Genomic DNA, 15,925 nt, shown 5'->3' with positions numbered 1-15,925 from the left:
TGGGAGGAGCAAGACTCATTACGGTCTGGCCTGACCCCCTGACTTTGGACCCCCCCACAAGGAGACTTCCTGAGCACGTGTAGTGTTTCGCTTGTCCCAAAAGAGGGGCGAACAGAGATCCCTTAACCCTTTAGTCACTCAGGGTTTTGTCCCTCTTTGCCCTTTTGCCTTGACTCTTAACCTTGAGATGTTTACAAGGGGCAAACACTGCGAGTTACCCCGTTTCTGAGGCCGAAACTGTAAATCCCTCCACCGGAGCCCTGCCTATCTCGTTATCCCGGGAAAAGCACACAGGACGCTGGTTTTAAGTTTCCAGCCTGAAGCCCACGTCTTCCGGCCCCACGAAATGCACACAGGAGGCCAGTCGTAAATGTCTAACCCGGAGACCACCCACCTCCGACATCACTGTTCCCCATACACGAAGGCAAGGGTTCGACCAACCGCAGAGGCCAGGCCACAGAGAAAGGATGGTCTTTTCCACAAACGGTGCTGAAACCACCGGACGTCCGTAGGCAGAAAGATACATGTCGACAGATAACTGCTGCCGCGTGCTGATGTGAAGAGCTGGCTCACTGGAAAAGACCCTGACGCTGGGAAAGACTGAAGGCGGGAGGAGAAGGGGACGGCAGAGGAGGAGATGGTTGGATGGCATCACCGACTCGATGGACGTGAGTTTGAGTAGGCTCAGGGAGTTGGTGATGGACAGGGAGGCCTGGGGTCCTGCAGTTCATGGGGTCACAGAGAGTCAGACACGACTGAGCGACTGAACAGAACTGAATACATATATATGCCTGTCACCACTGGAGACACACTCAGACACTGGGGGGGAGGGGCCGGCTGCCTAACCGGTTGGGCCAGTTGTAACCATGGAAACTCTTAAGAGGCAGACTCTAGGGTCCTCGGGGGCCACTCGTGAACTTTGACCCGATCACAGTAAATCCCCTTGCCCAGAGTTAAAAGACCAGACTTACAGGCGCCTGGGAGACAAAGATCGAGTTTGTTCAGTTCAGCCCTGCATCAGCTCCCCGCCCCAAGTCCCGGCGACCCCTCCCAGCCTTCCACACTCCTGGGGCTCAAGGCTGTTTTCTCTGCACTTGGGGTCTGCAGGGGAAGCCCCCTTCTCCTGGGGGGGTCTTTACCTGCTTTCCTGCCAGGCAGCCACCTACTGAGAAAACGCTTGTTTATTCTCAGAATTAGTTTTACCACAGATTACCATGGAAATGCGTAACATTTAAAAGCTGCTGGAGTTAAAGACTGTTTTCCAGCGGAGGCGGGGGCGGGGGGTGGGGGGTGGGGGGGGTGGGGTGTGTGACTCAAACTGAATGTAATTCACAAGGAGTGCCTCAGAAAGTTGTAAAGGAGGAAAAGAAGAAAAAACCCAAAGAAGGTGAAAATTCATAAACTTTAAAAAATGTTTTGTTTTTAAAGAAATACAGGGACTTCCTGGTGGTTCAGTGGTTAAGATCCCTGGTTGGGGAGCTAAGATTCTCACATGCCTCGGGGTCAAAGAACCAAAACATAAAACAGAAGCAGTACTGGAACAAATTCAATAAAGACCTTAAAAATGGTCCACGTTAAAAGAATATCTTTAAAAAAAAATACAGTGTTCAGCAAAGCCAGGCGGAACCTCTAAATTAGAAGCATTCTCGTTTGATTCCTTGGTTTTATAGGTGGCATGAAAGTTAAGAGGTTTTCAACAAGGAACTACTTACCCATCTTATAGCTGGAAGTCTGTCCAGCGTCTCCCCATCACCACCCCCTCCGCAGTGTGTGAGAAACAGCAGTCTGCTCTCTGCAGCTATACCTTTATTGTCTTTAATTCCACATATACGTGAGATCCTAAGATAGTTGTCTTTCTCTGCCGGACTTATTCCACTTAGCATAATGCCCTCAAGGTTCACCTATTGTCTGCTCAGTCACCCAGTCGTGTCTGACTCTTTTCGACCCCCGTGGACTGTAGCCCACCAGGCCCCTCCGTCCAGGGGATTCTCCAGGCAAGAATCCTGGAGCGGGTTGCCATGCCCTCTTCCAGGGGGTCTTCCCCACCCAGGGACTGAACTCAGCTCTCCCACAGTGGAGGCAGGGCCACCAGGGAAGCCCGTTGCTGCAAGTGAAAAGATTTCTTTTTTATGGCCAAATAATATTCCATTGTGTGTGTGGGGGGTATGTGTATGGGCTTCACAGGTGGCTCAGTGGTACAGAACCTGCCTGCCAATGCAAGACACCCGGGTTCAACCCCTGGGTCAAGAAGATCCCCTGGAGGAGGGCATGGCAACCCACTCCAGTATCCTTGCCTAGAGAATCCCATGGACAGAGGAGCCTGGTGGGCTACAATCCATGGGGTCACAAAGAGCATGAGCGTGCGTGTGTATATATATTTTCTTTATTCATTCATCCTTTGATAACACACTTGGGTTGTTTCCAATCTTGGCTATTGTGAATAGCACTCTGGTGAACACAGAGGTGCAAATAAGTTTTCAACATCCTGATTTCATCTCCTGCAGAGAAATACCCAGGGCTTCCCTGGGGGCTCAGACGGTAAAGAATCCGCCTGCAGTGCAGATCTGGGTTCGATCCCTGGGTCGGGAAGATCCCCTGGAGGAGGAGATGGCAACCCACTCCAGTGTTCTTGCCCGGAGAATCCCACGGACAGAGGAGCCTAGAGGGCTGCAGTCCATGGGGTCACATAGAGTTGGACACGACCGAGCTACTCACAAACACACACACACACACACACACACACACACACGCAGGGGTGGGATTATGACATCCAAGGATAGTTCCATTTTTTGGTGGTTGGAGGACCCTCCACCCCGTTGCCCGCAGCGGCTGCTGCAGTTCTCCACTCCCGACAGCACAGGCGAGTCCCGTTCTCCCTGCCTCCTCGCCCACCCCGTGCTGTAACCTTGGGAGCAGCGAGGTCAGGTCGCCCCCGGGTCCGCGTCCCAGGAGCACGCGCAGAACGGGAAGGGCCCGCAGCAGGGCTGCAGCCACGGCTTCCAGGCCACGTGCCAGAAGGAGAACTGCGCTGGCACCGCGCTCACGGATCTGCGGTGCTCTTGGACCGCCCGGCCCAGGCGGGCCACAGCCTTGCGGTACACGGGCCCGGCGCCAGGAGACAGGGGCCGGGCCTCGGACGGGTCCGCGGACAGGTCGAAGAGCAGGGGCGGGTCGTGGTGGGTCACGCCGGGCCCCGAGCAGGGGCACGCGCCGCGGCCGTGGCAGGCCCCCGCGCCCTCGGGGTGGAAGCGGGGCGTGGTGTAATGGACCTTCCAGAGCCTTCCGCCTGGGTGCAAACGGAGTCGGTCCCCGTCAGCTGCGCGGACACCTGCATCTCTCATCGCTCACCTTTCTGTCTTCTCTCATCCGTCAGCTCTCTGTTATCCACCTGTATCTTTTCCTCTATGTGCAGCTGTGTCCTCTATATGTAGCCGTGCCTGACTGTTTGCGACCCCATGGACTGTAGCCCGCCAGGCTCGTCTGTCCATGGGATTCTCCAGGCAAGAATACTGAAGTGGGTTGCCATGCCCTCCTCCAGGGGCTCTTCCTGACCCAGGGAGCGAACCCAGGTCTCCCGCATTGCGGGGCAGATTCTTTACCAGCTGAGCCACCAGGGAAGCCCCTCTGTATATCTAAACTATTTATTATCAACCTATTCATCAATTATCTCTGTATATCTACCTCTCTATCTATTCACCTATCATGTCATCTTTTCCATCTATTATATATCTATTTACCTACCACCGTTCTATCCATCCATCCACCCACCTATCCATCTATCCACTTATCAATCCATGCATCCATCCACCCATCCATCTATATCTGTCCATCATCTATGTATCCATGCTCCATCCCTTATCCATCCCTCTACACATCCATCCACCCACCCATTCAGCTATGAATCTGTCCATCCTCTCATCCATCTACCCAACCATACATCCGTCCATCCATCTATAGATTCATCAATATATCCACCCATCCATCCACCCATCTATCCATCCATCATCTACGTATCCATGCATCCATACCTTATCCATCCCTCTACACATCCATCCATCATCCATCAACCCACCCATCCATCTGTCTACCCATTCATCCATCAGTCTATGTATCCATCCATCCATCATCCATCCACCCATCCATTGGTCTATCCATCCATCGTCTATGAATCCATCCATCCATCATCTATCCATCCACCTACCCATCTATCTATCTACTCATCTATCTATCCACTCATTCATCCATCAGTCTGTGTATCCATCCACCGATTCACCCATCAGCCTATCCATCCGTCCGTCTATCATCTATCCATCCACCCACCCATCCACCCGGGCACCCACGCATCCTCTGGGTTCCATTTCTCTGGAGGACCCTGACTAAGACCAGCACCCGCCGAGTCATGGGGAGGCGTGTACTCACTGTCCTTCTCATGCCAGCGGGCGGCGTGGAGATACTGCCCGCAGTAATGAAACAGGAACTCGTGTGCCGAGCGCTCAGCATCTCCTCGCAGCAGGGGCAGCAGGCTCCGGCCGTCGATCACCCTGATTCAGGGAAGAGACCACAGGAGGGACTGAGACTGAGGCTGTGCGGGCTGCATTGTGGACCTGGGACTTTCGAAACCCCAAGGCTGCCAGGACCCCAGATAACAAACAGTGGGTCAGACACGCCCCATCTCCCCGAGGCTGCCCAGATTGCATGTAGCACATCATAAATAGAAGACACAAAGATACAACACGCACCACTCTGACCGCAGATATTAACACCAAGCCTTCTTAAATTCCAGCTGGGCTGCCCGTGCCCCTAGGCGGAAGTCTAGGGCAGCAGAAACCTTTGATTTATATGTTTCATTTTATGGATATATTTTTGAATTTTTATCTCCTATTGGAATATAGTTGATAAACAACATTGCGATAGTTTTAGGTATATGGCAAAGTGAATCAGTGACACATAAAACATGTATCTCTTCTTTTTCAGATTCTTGTCCTATTAAGGCAATTACAGAGCAGTGAGCACTGCTCCTTGTGCTAAGTAGAGCAAGGCCTTGTTGGTTATCTATTTTATATATAGTAGGTGAGGTTAACATCTACAATCAGCAAGGCTTTGAGTAAAGCAGATCGCCCCGGGTAAGGAGGGTGAGCCTGGTCCAATCAGCTGAAGGCTCTCAAGAACAAATCTGAGGTTTCCTGGAGAAGAGGAAACTCTCCTCAACACAATGATACAGAAATTCTCCTGAATTTGCCTCTTGCAGCCTTCCCAACATCAAATTTCAATTTGCCGATCTCTTATCACTGCGTGAGCCAATTCCTTATGATAAATGTCTTATTCAACGCCACAGACTATAGCTTGCCAGTGTCCTCTGTCCGTGGAATTCTCCAGGCAAGAATACTGGAGTGAGTGGCCATGTTCTCCTCCAGGGGATCTTCTCAACCCAGAGATTGAACCTGGGTCTCCTGCATTGCAGGCGGATTCTTTACCATCTGAGCCACTAGTGGAGCCCTTTCTACTTACACACACACACAAATACCTCCATATGTACTGCCGGTTCTCTCTCTCCAGAGAAACCTGCTGAACTAAAAATAATACTAAACTAACCAATTAATAAGATGTCTCTTTTTTTTGCAGTAATAACTAGGGGATAAAGTACCTTATATTATTATCCATCATACACAAATATTTATTGGTTATATTTTTTTCAGGTTTTTTTTGGGGGGGGCGGTGACAGGTAGAATCCTCGTTCCCCAAGCAGGGATCGAACCCATGCCCCCTGCGGGTGGAAACACGGATTCCTCACCACCGGAGCTCTAGGGAAGTCCTTATTGGCTATCCTAAACAAAGTAAAATCCAATCTTGTATCAAAATATTTACTTCAATTTTGTCTCATGTATGAGAGGGACTTTTTGGGTGTGTATCGAGGTACATAATCATTTTTAAATCATAGTTTCAAGGGAGTTCCCTGGTGGTCCAGCAAGGTTAAGACCCTGAACTTTCAGTGCAAGACAGACACAGGTTCGATCCCTGGCTGGGGAACTAAGATCCCACATGCTGTGTGGCACAGCCTAAAAATAAATAAAATAAACTTAAAAAAAAAAAAATTTAAATTTTCATAGCCACACCAACACGTGGGCAAGATTGCATTTCAGAAGATTAATAGCAGATGTCGCATTCTGACAACTGGATCTCCGGATTGTGATGCCGAAACGTAAACTCTTGCCAAAAAACAACAAAACAAGTACACTGGACCCAATAGTTCGTTTAGCCTTGTTTTCCTGGGTGTGGTCATTTCACATCAGCCTGTCCGCTACATGGGAGACTATTTTAAATGTTCTCCTATTGTAGAATGTTTTCTGCAAAAATATGGACGAGGGCAGGGGGCTCTCTCGGGATGCAGGGAGGAGTGTACCTGTCCTGGGGCACCTGGCCGCCCGCCAGCTGGACCACAGTGGGGAAGACGTCCATCAGGCTGGTGGGCTCGTGGATCACGCGGCCAGCCGGCAGGACCCCGGGCCACCGGAATATCCCCGGGACCCGGATCCCGCCTTCCCAGCCAGCCATGCCTTTGCCACCTGCAAGGGAAGGACACCATTGCGTTCTCAGGAGATGCTCCAGCCTAGACACACACCTGGATGTACCTGTGTCTGTATCCAGTGTGTCCGCTCAGTCGCTGAGTGGTGTCCGACTCTTTGCCACCCCACCGCTGTAGCCCACTGGCACTAGTGGTAAAGCACCCACCTGCCAAGGCAGGAGATGCAAGAGACGTTGGTTTGATCCCTGGGCTGGGAAGATCCCCTGGAGGAGGGCATGCAACCCACTCCAGTATTCTCGTCTGGAGCATCCCATGGCCAGAGGAGCCTGACGGGCTGCAGTCTGTGGGGCTGCAAAGAGTCAGACACGACTGAGTGGCTGAGCAGGCACACACGGACTGTAGCCCAGCAGGCTCCTCTGTCCAGGGGATGCTCCAGGCGAGAATACTAGAGTGCGTTGCCGTTTCCTTCTCCAGAATAATTCAGATGGACCGTATCAAATTTTACTTTATTCATTTTATTTCTAAACGTTTTTTTGGCCATGCTGAAAGGCATGTGGGATCTTAGTTCCTTGACCAGGGATCGAACCCATGCCCCCTGCAATGCAAGTGCAGTCTTAACCAGTGCACCATCAGGGAAGTCCCTCATGTCAGATATTTAAAAGTACCAAGGTTTTATCCTGGAACCCCAGTGCCTGTGGGCCTTACCTCTGTATATCCCGTTCCACCCGCCCAGCTGGACGTGTCCGTCTCTCGCCTCCAAGTGTCCCCCGTGATCAGAGGTGAAGTACGTGAGAGTCGTGTTTTTCAGACCGTGTTCTTCAACAGCGTTCAGAATCTCCCCTTTAGGAAAGACGGAGAATTTCAGGGCGACGTAATGAAACAGCACCTGAGAATTCAACACGACGTCTGCTTTCTGAGGGTTTCCCAGGTGGCTCAGTGGTAAAAGAAGCCACCCGCCTGCCAACACAGGCAACACGGGTTCGATCCCTGGGTTGGGAAGATCCCCTGGAGGAGGGCATGGCAACCCACTCCAGTATTCTTGCCTGGAGAATCCCACGGACAGAGGAGCCTGGCGGGCTGTAGTCCACGGGGTCGCCAACAGTCAGACACAACTGAGCAACTAACATTGAATTTTTAAGCTCTTTATTGAATGTAGTACCATACGGTTTCTGTTTTATGTTTGGTTTTTTGGCCACGAGGCAAGTGGGATCTCAGCTCCCCAATCAGGGATCGAACCCACACCCCCTGCACTGGAAGGTGAAGTTGTAACCACTGGACAGGCAGGGAAGTCCTGGCGTGATGGCGTTCAATCATAGACTTTAGAAGGACGCCTTTGCGCAAAAGTAGACAGAAGAAATCGGAAAGGCAGAAGGAGTCTGTGGATGATATGGGAGAATCTTCCTCTTTGTCTTTGACTCTTTACTGAAGGCTGGCTCCTGGGGAGGTCACCCACCTGTCACCACGCCATCAAGGGAAGGCCAGGAGCTAACGAAGCCTGGCCGTGAGCTGACTTACCCACGAGCCAGTCCATCTCCTCCACGTTGTCGCCGTACAAGCCATGCTGACTTTTCCCAAGGAACCTTTCTGTGGTCACCAGGGGGATATGGACATGCAGCAGAGACACAAAGAGCAGGAATGGACCACGCTTATTTCTGAAAGAGGAGAAAACATCCTTCGGTTATAAGAGCGTCTCTTTGATCCAGGACTTCAAAGTGGAGACTGAAGGCTCGTGGTCATCAAGTAGTTGACATCTGCCGTTTGCTGGGGGTTTTAGCACCTGTAAAACAACTGGAGAAGTCTGCATCAGACGCTATGATCTAACTACTTCAGACAGGAGCTGGGGCAGCGGAGAGGGGTCAGGGTCTGTCCCAGAAACGCCCCATAGGCTCGTGTCAGCTACATTTCCGTACCAGCACCCACAGCCCCCTTACTCTTTTAAGTTGCTCTACAGTATTCTAGACATCCCAAGTGGCTCAGTGGTAAAGAATCCAGCTGCCAGAGCGGGAGACCCAGGTTCGATCCTTGGATCGGGTAGATCCCATGGAGGAGGAAATGGCAACCCAGTCCGGTATTCTTGCCTGCAGAATCCCACGGACAGAGGAGCCTGGCGGGCTATAGTCCACGGGGTTGCAAAGAGTCGGACACGACTGAGTGGCTAAGACACACACACACAAACACATGCTCACAGAGCTGGCAGATCCCCACCGGTGGTAAAGAGACTCAGATGCACCGAGAACTCACCTCCGACTTCCAAGGGCACGGCGCCATTACCTTGCAATAAAGGAAACGGCTTCCTCAAGCACGAGGCCCGCGGCTCTTTCCAAAACCATGGGCTGCTCGGTGACTTCGTGGTTTCTCATCAGGATGCAGTTCCAGCGGCGGACGAAGCCAAAGCTGGCGTACCAGGACGTGAAAAACAGGAGGACCAGGGTGGCCACACTCAAGACTAGTTTCCAGGAAACGGAGATCAGCCTGCAGGCTTTGCCGGCCACGATGGTCAACGTGCCCAGGGCCATGATCTGGGTGTAAAGCCACAGCTTGGCCCTCAAGCCCGCGTCCACTTGTGGGGGCCTGTCTGGGTGGCAGTCATTGACCAGCGTGAAGGGCATGCCGTAGAAATAGTCGAAGCCGTGGTGCAGAGGGTGGTGGCAGTGGTCGGTGCGCGAGGCACAGTTTACACCCTGATGCCATTTTCCTGAAGATGGAAGCAAGAACTTAAAAAAAAAGAAGGAAACATAAAAAAAAAAGTGTATGTATAAGGGACTCTGCCTGAAATGACCTTCTGAGGGTAATTTGGAGGTTCATCACCAACTCAGTGGTCATGAGTTTGAGCAAACTGCAGGAGACAGTGAAGGACAGGGAAGCCTGGCGTGCTGCAGTCTGTGGGGTCGCAGAGAGTCAGATATGACTAAGCAACTGCACGACAACACACAAAAAGCAGTAGGGGCTTCCTAGGTGTCTCCGTGGTAAAGGATCTGCCTGCCAGTGCAGGAGACACAAGAGATGCGGGGTCAGTCCTTGGGTTTGGGAAATCTCCTGGAATAGGAAAAGGCAACTCACTCCAATATTCCTGCCTGGAGAATCCCATGGACAGAGGAGCCTGGCGGGCTACAGTTGCCCAAAATTTCAGGTGGAGAAGTGACACTTGTTCCCTTGGTCTCCCCACGACTCACAAGCTATCTTCAGAACCTGTAAGAGTCTGTCCCGGTTCCCAACCCAGGAATCTGCCCTTTTACATTTAAGGAAACAAAACCAGTGGGCTGCGGTGAGGATTGTGGAGAATAAAACCATACAGAAGAATCCCACCTCCAAAGCTCTCCACCATCTGATGTTTTAACACTGAGTTTTGAGATGGGGTGTGGCTGTTTAAACCAATATAATGTCTAGAAGGTTCTGACCAATGCTGTGAAGAAAAGATGAATTGCTCCAGCAAAGAGGCTAATGGAGAAAGATTTTAAAATTACAAGGACTCCCTGAGAAAACCATAATTGAAAAAGACTCACATACTCCAGTGTTCAAGTGGGTGGGTTAGTTGCTCAGTCGTGTCTGACTCTTTGCAACCCCACGAACTGCAGCCCGTCAGGCTCCTCGGTCCATGGGATTCTCCAGGCAAGAATACTGGAGTGGATTGCCATTCCCTTCTCCAGAGAATCTTCCTGACCCAGGGATTGAACCCAGGTCTCCTGCATTACAGGCAGATTCTGTACCATGTGAGCTACATGGAAGATCTACTCCAATGTTCCCTGCAGCACTACTTACAATAGCCAAGACACAGAAACAACCTAAATGAGAGATGAATGGATACAGATGTGGTACATATATACAATGGAATATTACTCAGCCATAAAAAAGAATGAATTTGAGTGACTGGTAGTGAGGGTGGAATAACCTAGAACCTGCTATACAGAGTAAAGTAAGTCAGAAAAAGAAAAACAAGTATGGTATGTTAACGCATATGTATGGAATTTAGAAAGACGGAACAGATGAACCTATTCGCTGGGCAGGAATAAAGACGAGGGTGTGGAGAAAGGACTAGTGGACACAGCAGGGGAAGGAGATGGTGGGACGAACTGAAAGCGCAGCACCGACATCTATACACGACCATGCGTAAAACAGATAGATAGTGGGAAGCTGCTATATAGCACAGGGGGCTCAGCTCGGGGCTCTGTGATGACCTAGAGGGGTGGATGTGGTGGGGTGGCGGTGAGCGGGAGGCTCAAGGGGGAGCATTCTTCATGGCTGATAGACTTCATTGTAAAGCAGAGATCAAGACAACATTGTAAAATAACTATCCTTAAAAAAAAAAGTCTAGGAAAAAAAGAAAATAAGGATGAATATTATTAAAATAAAAGAAAATTACTAGGTTAAAAAAAAAGAAAAGACTCTTCAATTCCAATATGGTGAACCATTCAAGAGACATGAGAGGAACCAGGAACTAAATCTGGGTTCTGACGTTTCAATGTTTTCTAGGAACATAGGGTCTGGTGATCCCTGACCTTCACCGTCACTCAAAGAAAGCAGAAAAATATACACGTCACCACATACCGATGAGGCCGGTGGTGTACCCTTGCCGCTGAAGGATCCTCGCAAACGTGGTTTCATTCTGCGGGAGTCCCCCCGAGCCCGCGTTCCACTGCAGGGCCCGGTAGCCGTCCGTGGCGTCCATGCCTGCGGAGTGGAGCAGAGCCGAGAGGAAATGTTGGTTTCCGGTAAACGGCCGGAAGTACGGTACTTCCCGGAAGTACGTGGGGACTGAGGTTCTTCACCGCGGACAACCCTGTCTCCCTCAGCTGTGAGGAACCATCTGAAATCGCACCTTGACCTCAAGACTGACTCAAAGGTTCTGGACAAACAACATGGAATACAATCAGTTACCTTGAAGACTTTCAGCTTTCTGAATTCTCAGTAATTACAGAGCTTTCTTGGTGGCTCAGATGGTAAAGAAACTGCCTGCAATGGAGGAGACGGGGGTTCGATCCCTAGGTTGGGAAGATCCCCTGGAGAAGGAAATGGCAACCAACTCCAGTACTCCTGGCTGGAAAATCCCATGGACAGAGGAGCCTGGTGGGCCACAGTCCCTGGGGTCGCAAAGAGTCCGGGGATGACTGAGCAACTTGGCAGCACCAAAGCACAATATTTACATAATTCCAGGAAAGTGAATTTTCAGAGTGTATTTTAACCATCTATCAACCATTGGCACCTGATTTGTTTTTCTTTTTTGGCTATTTTCGGGATCTTAGTTCCCAGACCAGGGATCAAACCCATGCCCCTGCATTGGAAGCTCAGAGTCTCAATCACTGGACCACCAGGGAAGTCCCACTACCTGATTCTTTTTTCTTTTTTTTAAATATATATATTTATTTAGCTGTGCAGGATCTGAGTAGTGGCACATGGCATCTAGTCCCTTGAACGGGGATCAAACCCATGCTCCCTGCATTGGAAGCAGTGTCCCAAGCAGTGGGCTGCCAGGGAAGACCCACTGCCTGATTCTTTTTTTTTTTTTTAAGAAATATATATATATATTTGGCTGTGCAGGGTCTTAGTTATGGCATGAGGGATCTAGTTCCCTGACCAAGGATTGAACCCATGCCCCATGCAGTGGAAGAGCATGGAGTCTCAACCTCTGGACCACCAGGGAAGTCCTACCACCTAATTCTTTTTGTTTGTATTTTGTGTTAGCCTTTTTTCAAATTTGTATCAAAGTCCCCTTGTCTTTTTATACAGTAGTTCATGGGGTTCTCACTGGGAAATATACTCTTCACTGATGCAATGGACATGAACTTGGGCTAAATCCGGGAGATGGCCACCACCCCATTTTTAAGGACAGTCAATGGGCGGACGAGGCCAGCCCTTTCCCCAGGCGCCCCCACAACACTGACCTGATCTGAAGGCGTGTCTCCCTGTGAGGAAGGCGGCCCTGCTCGGGGTGCAGAGCGGGGCGGCCGCCAGGTGCTGGGTGAGCATCACACCTTCCTCTGCAAGCCGGTCGATGTTTGGTGTCCTGGGCAAAGCACGCAAAGGTCACCGTTAGGATGGGTCGAGCGAGCTGGGTTGGGTCCCCACGCTGAAAGGTATACGGATGAGTTCTCTATTTAAGGAACTTCCTTTGCTTTAGGTTTAGTTGCATTTTGTCCCCTGCCGGACCTCCCTGGTGGCTCAGATGGTAAAGAAACCTGCCTGCAATTTAGAATAACCAGGTTCAATCCCTGCATAGGGAAGATCCCCTGGGGAAGGAAATGGCCACCCACTCCAGTATTCTTGCCTGGGAAGTCCTATGGACAGAGAAGCCTGGTGGGCTACAGTCCATGAGGTCGCAGAGTTGGACACGACTGAACGACTCACACACACACACACACACACACACACACACACACACACACATATCTGCAGAGGCAGTTCCTAAAACTTCTGTTCCGAGGTGGCGGCTGATGGTATCATGCACGTGCAATCCAAAAAAGTTTTCCACGCATGCTCAGTCATGTCTGACTCTGCGACCCCATGGACTGCAGCACACCAGGCCTCCCTGTCCATCACCATCTCCCGGAGTTTGCTCAAACTCATGTCCATCGAGTCAGTGATGCCATCCAACCATCTCATCCTCTGTCGTCCCCTTCTCCTCCTGCCTTCAATCCTTCCCCGCATCAGGGTCTCTTCCAGTGAGTCGGCTGTTCGTATTAGGTGGCCAAAGTACTGGAGCTTCAGCGTCACTCGCCTGATCTTAGAAATTCTTCTCACCTTATTAGTCTCAGATTTCCCTCTAACTCTCCTGCTTTCCCTCCGAAGTCCCTTGAGCTCTCTCCCCCTCAGAAAGGTGTATAACTCTTTTGCTCCAAAAATAACTTTCCCTGTGGAAATTTGATGCCTTAAGGAATTTCCTAATTTCTTCAGGGCAGATTTTAAGTCTGCTTCGTTCATCCAAAATGCACACACACCCCCAGAGCTGCCTCCCCCCACCCCCTCCGCCCCCATCCCCAGCTCACGTACCTTAGTGTGTCGTTTCCATAGCAACCAAGATCTCCAATGCCCAGATCGTCCGCCATTATCAGCAGAATATTTGGTTTAGAGGTATTCGCTGATTTTAATTCGCAAGTCCTCAGAAGCAAACACATGATGACCAACACATGTACAGAGTCCCTAGAGAGAGAGAGAGAGTAAGAGAAGAAGAAAAAAAAAGTCAAAAACAAAATAAACGTCTCCTTTGGAATGAAAAAGTCAGCCTTTCAAACCAGGTTGCGGGGAAGGTGCAGGCATTTCCATTCCACTGCACGCATGCTCCTTCCGTAAGTCCAGTCCAACTCTCTGCAAGCCCACTGACCGGAGGCCCTGGGATTCTCCAGGCAAGAATAACTAGAGTGCATTGTCATTTCCTTCTGCAGGGGGTCTTCCCCACCCAGAGACTGAACCGGTGTTCGCTACACTGGCAGAGGGATTCTTGAGCACTGAGCCACCTGGGAAGCTCTTCCTTTATATGAGGATTTAAGAGAGAAGGGCCTGCAGCCCTTGTATACTTTTATCCCAAAGGCTTGACCAATCCATTCCACGCGCCGCGCAAAACTTGAAGGCGCTAGTTTTTGCTTTTGAAAGTCGTGATCCGCCCCAATTCAGTTTCTTTCACTGAATTCATCCAGGCCCCCACCTTGCATTACTTTGTAATTAATTCTCACTGCACCACGGGCACGCCTTTCTCTGGGCCTCGGAGCTGCCTTCCGCCCAGGGTAGGGGGAACCCCGGGTGGGGGGAGCCCAGGGTCAGGGGGGCCCAGGGTCACGGGGGCCCAGGGTCAGAGGAACCAGGCTCCGCTGGGAAGGAAGCGGGGCCAGGTCGGATCAGAGGGGGACTTAACGTTTTTAAAGGATCAATAGGGGATTAAAAGTACCCTAGACAGCACAGCTGTTTTGATCAAATGATCACTGCGCGGATTTGAAAAGCGCGCGGTCAGCGAGCGTCGGGGGCGCACCCGGCGTGCGCGCGCGCGCCACCGAGGTTTGGGCGGTCCTGGGGGTGGACCTACCGAGGCTCTCCCCGCCCCCAAGCCCTGAGGCCCTAGAAGCTCCAGCGGAGCCCGAGTCCCCAGCAGGGCCCCCCGGTGCCATCCACGTCCCCAGGTTGGGCCCCAATGCGCCAAGCAGTCTCGAAACTGGGGGCGGCGTGTTTTTTTTTTTGTTTTTTTTCACTTTAACTGCTCCGAACTCTGCGTGTGTGTAACTAAACTTTGCTTTTCTGCCGCCTAACTCTGCAGGAGCCACAATTCACATTTTTTTCTCCTTCGACTCTTATGCTAAATACACCCCCTACGTGGTGTTCACGCTTACAACACCCTCCCCCTTGAAGCTGCATGTCCGAAAGTAGGCCCCCAGAGCTACAGAGCTGCCAGACTGTTAAGAGTTACTGAGGACAGTGTAGGGCCGCCTTTGATACAATGCGAGAGGAAGTAATCCAGAGCCTATCGCCTTGTTGGGGGGCTTGCTTGGTGCCTCAGAAGGTAAAGAATCTGCCTGACCTTTGGAGACCTGGGTTCCATCCCTGGGTCGGGAAGATCCCCTGGAGAAGGAAATGACTGCAGTTTTCTTGGGTGGAGAATCCCATGGACAGAGGAGCCTGGCGGGGCTACATACAGTCCACGGGGGTCGCCAAGAGTCCGGAAGGTAGGCCCAAGGGGCAGACCGATTGTGTCCTAGTGGGTTTCAGGCGCACGGCTACGCTTGTGGCGGGTGGGGGTGGTCACTGTGCAGAAAGGGGGTGTCTTAGTTTGGGGACGGAGGGGGCACGGCCGCGCTCGCGATGGAGGGCGCGCGGCGAGAGAGGGCTGGAAGGAGGCTCCGGGGCGTGCGCTTTTCCAAGAGGGAGCCTGGGAGGCTCGCGCCCTAGTGAGTGGCTGGAGGCGACGCGGATGCGCCTGGGGACGGGGACCTCTGCGGCGGGACGGGAAGTCTTCGGGGAGCGGGGGAGGGGCTGCGCCACCTCTACCGGGGCGTGGCCTGCCTGCCCCCGCTTTGTCCCCGCCGCCTCCCCCTCCCCGCGTCCCTTGCCTTCTGGTCTCTCTCGTCCCCCTCCGCCCCCGCCGCGACGCCCCCAACCCAGCTCTCTCGTCCCGCCGGCGTCCAGGAAGCCGAGCCGGCTTCCAGCTGCGTTTTGGAGACTCCGAGGCGCAAGCGCAGGCCGGCCTTGGGCTGGTGGGGTGGTGGGGGGCCGTCCACGCTCCCCGAAACGCCCCTCCCCACGCTTTCCCCCTGTTTGCACGCCCCCAGCCCCAGGATCGGGGAAGGATCTGGGAAGAAGAGGGTCCCAGGGCCCGCGCACCTGGCGGCGCGCGCGGCGCGTCTCCTCTGCGCTGTGGGCGCCATGGCGGAGCGCGGCCCGGAGGCCCGGACCTTGCCCCGAGCGCTCCGGGTCCCGCCCACC

General features: G+C 52.2%; 2 protein-coding genes across 5 annotated transcripts in view; one reads left to right on the top strand and one right to left on the bottom strand.

The window, feature by feature from the left end:
- Window positions 1–15,925, bottom strand: part of LOC145536406 (arylsulfatase D-like) — a 19,526-nt gene extending 3,601 nt beyond the window's left edge. The window contains exons 1-10 of one of the 3 annotated variants that reach the window (XM_081565740.1): window positions 15,824–15,925; window positions 13,508–13,657; window positions 12,403–12,587; window positions 11,069–11,191; window positions 8,795–9,218; window positions 8,039–8,175; window positions 7,229–7,363; window positions 6,401–6,563; window positions 4,420–4,541; window positions 395–600 (exon numbers count right to left, since the gene is read on the bottom strand). In XM_081565740.1, the coding sequence (XP_081421866.1) occupies window positions 395–600; window positions 4,420–4,541; window positions 6,401–6,563; window positions 7,229–7,363; window positions 8,039–8,175; window positions 8,795–9,218; window positions 11,069–11,191; window positions 12,403–12,487 (1,395 nt within the window). In that variant the 5' untranslated portion in view covers window positions 12,488–12,587; window positions 13,508–13,657; window positions 15,824–15,925. Of the gene's footprint in view, window positions 1–394; window positions 601–2,365; window positions 3,287–4,419; window positions 4,542–6,400; window positions 6,564–7,228; window positions 7,364–8,038; window positions 8,176–8,794; window positions 9,219–11,068; window positions 11,192–12,402; window positions 12,588–13,507; window positions 13,658–15,823 lie in introns of those variants that run through there. The other 2 variants (XM_081565739.1, XM_081565738.1) reach the window with 2 other exon arrangements.
- LOC145536407 (arylsulfatase H-like) overlaps window positions 14,501–15,925 on the top strand; it is a 46,610-nt gene continuing 45,185 nt past the window's right edge. For both annotated transcript variants that reach the window (XM_081565741.1, XM_081565743.1), the window contains exon 1: window positions 14,501–15,168. The gene's annotated coding sequence lies outside the window, so the exon portion shown is untranslated. The remainder of the gene's footprint in view (window positions 15,169–15,925) is intronic.

Source organism: Giraffa tippelskirchi, chromosome X (assembly GCF_054371585.1).
Source record: "Giraffa tippelskirchi isolate mGirTip1 chromosome X, T2T-mGirTip1v1.2.pri, whole genome shotgun sequence".
Classification (NCBI taxonomy): Eukaryota; Metazoa; Chordata; class Mammalia; order Artiodactyla; family Giraffidae; genus Giraffa; species Giraffa tippelskirchi.
Note: the sequence above shows the minus strand (reverse complement) of the source record. Positions and strands in the feature narration are given on the sequence as shown.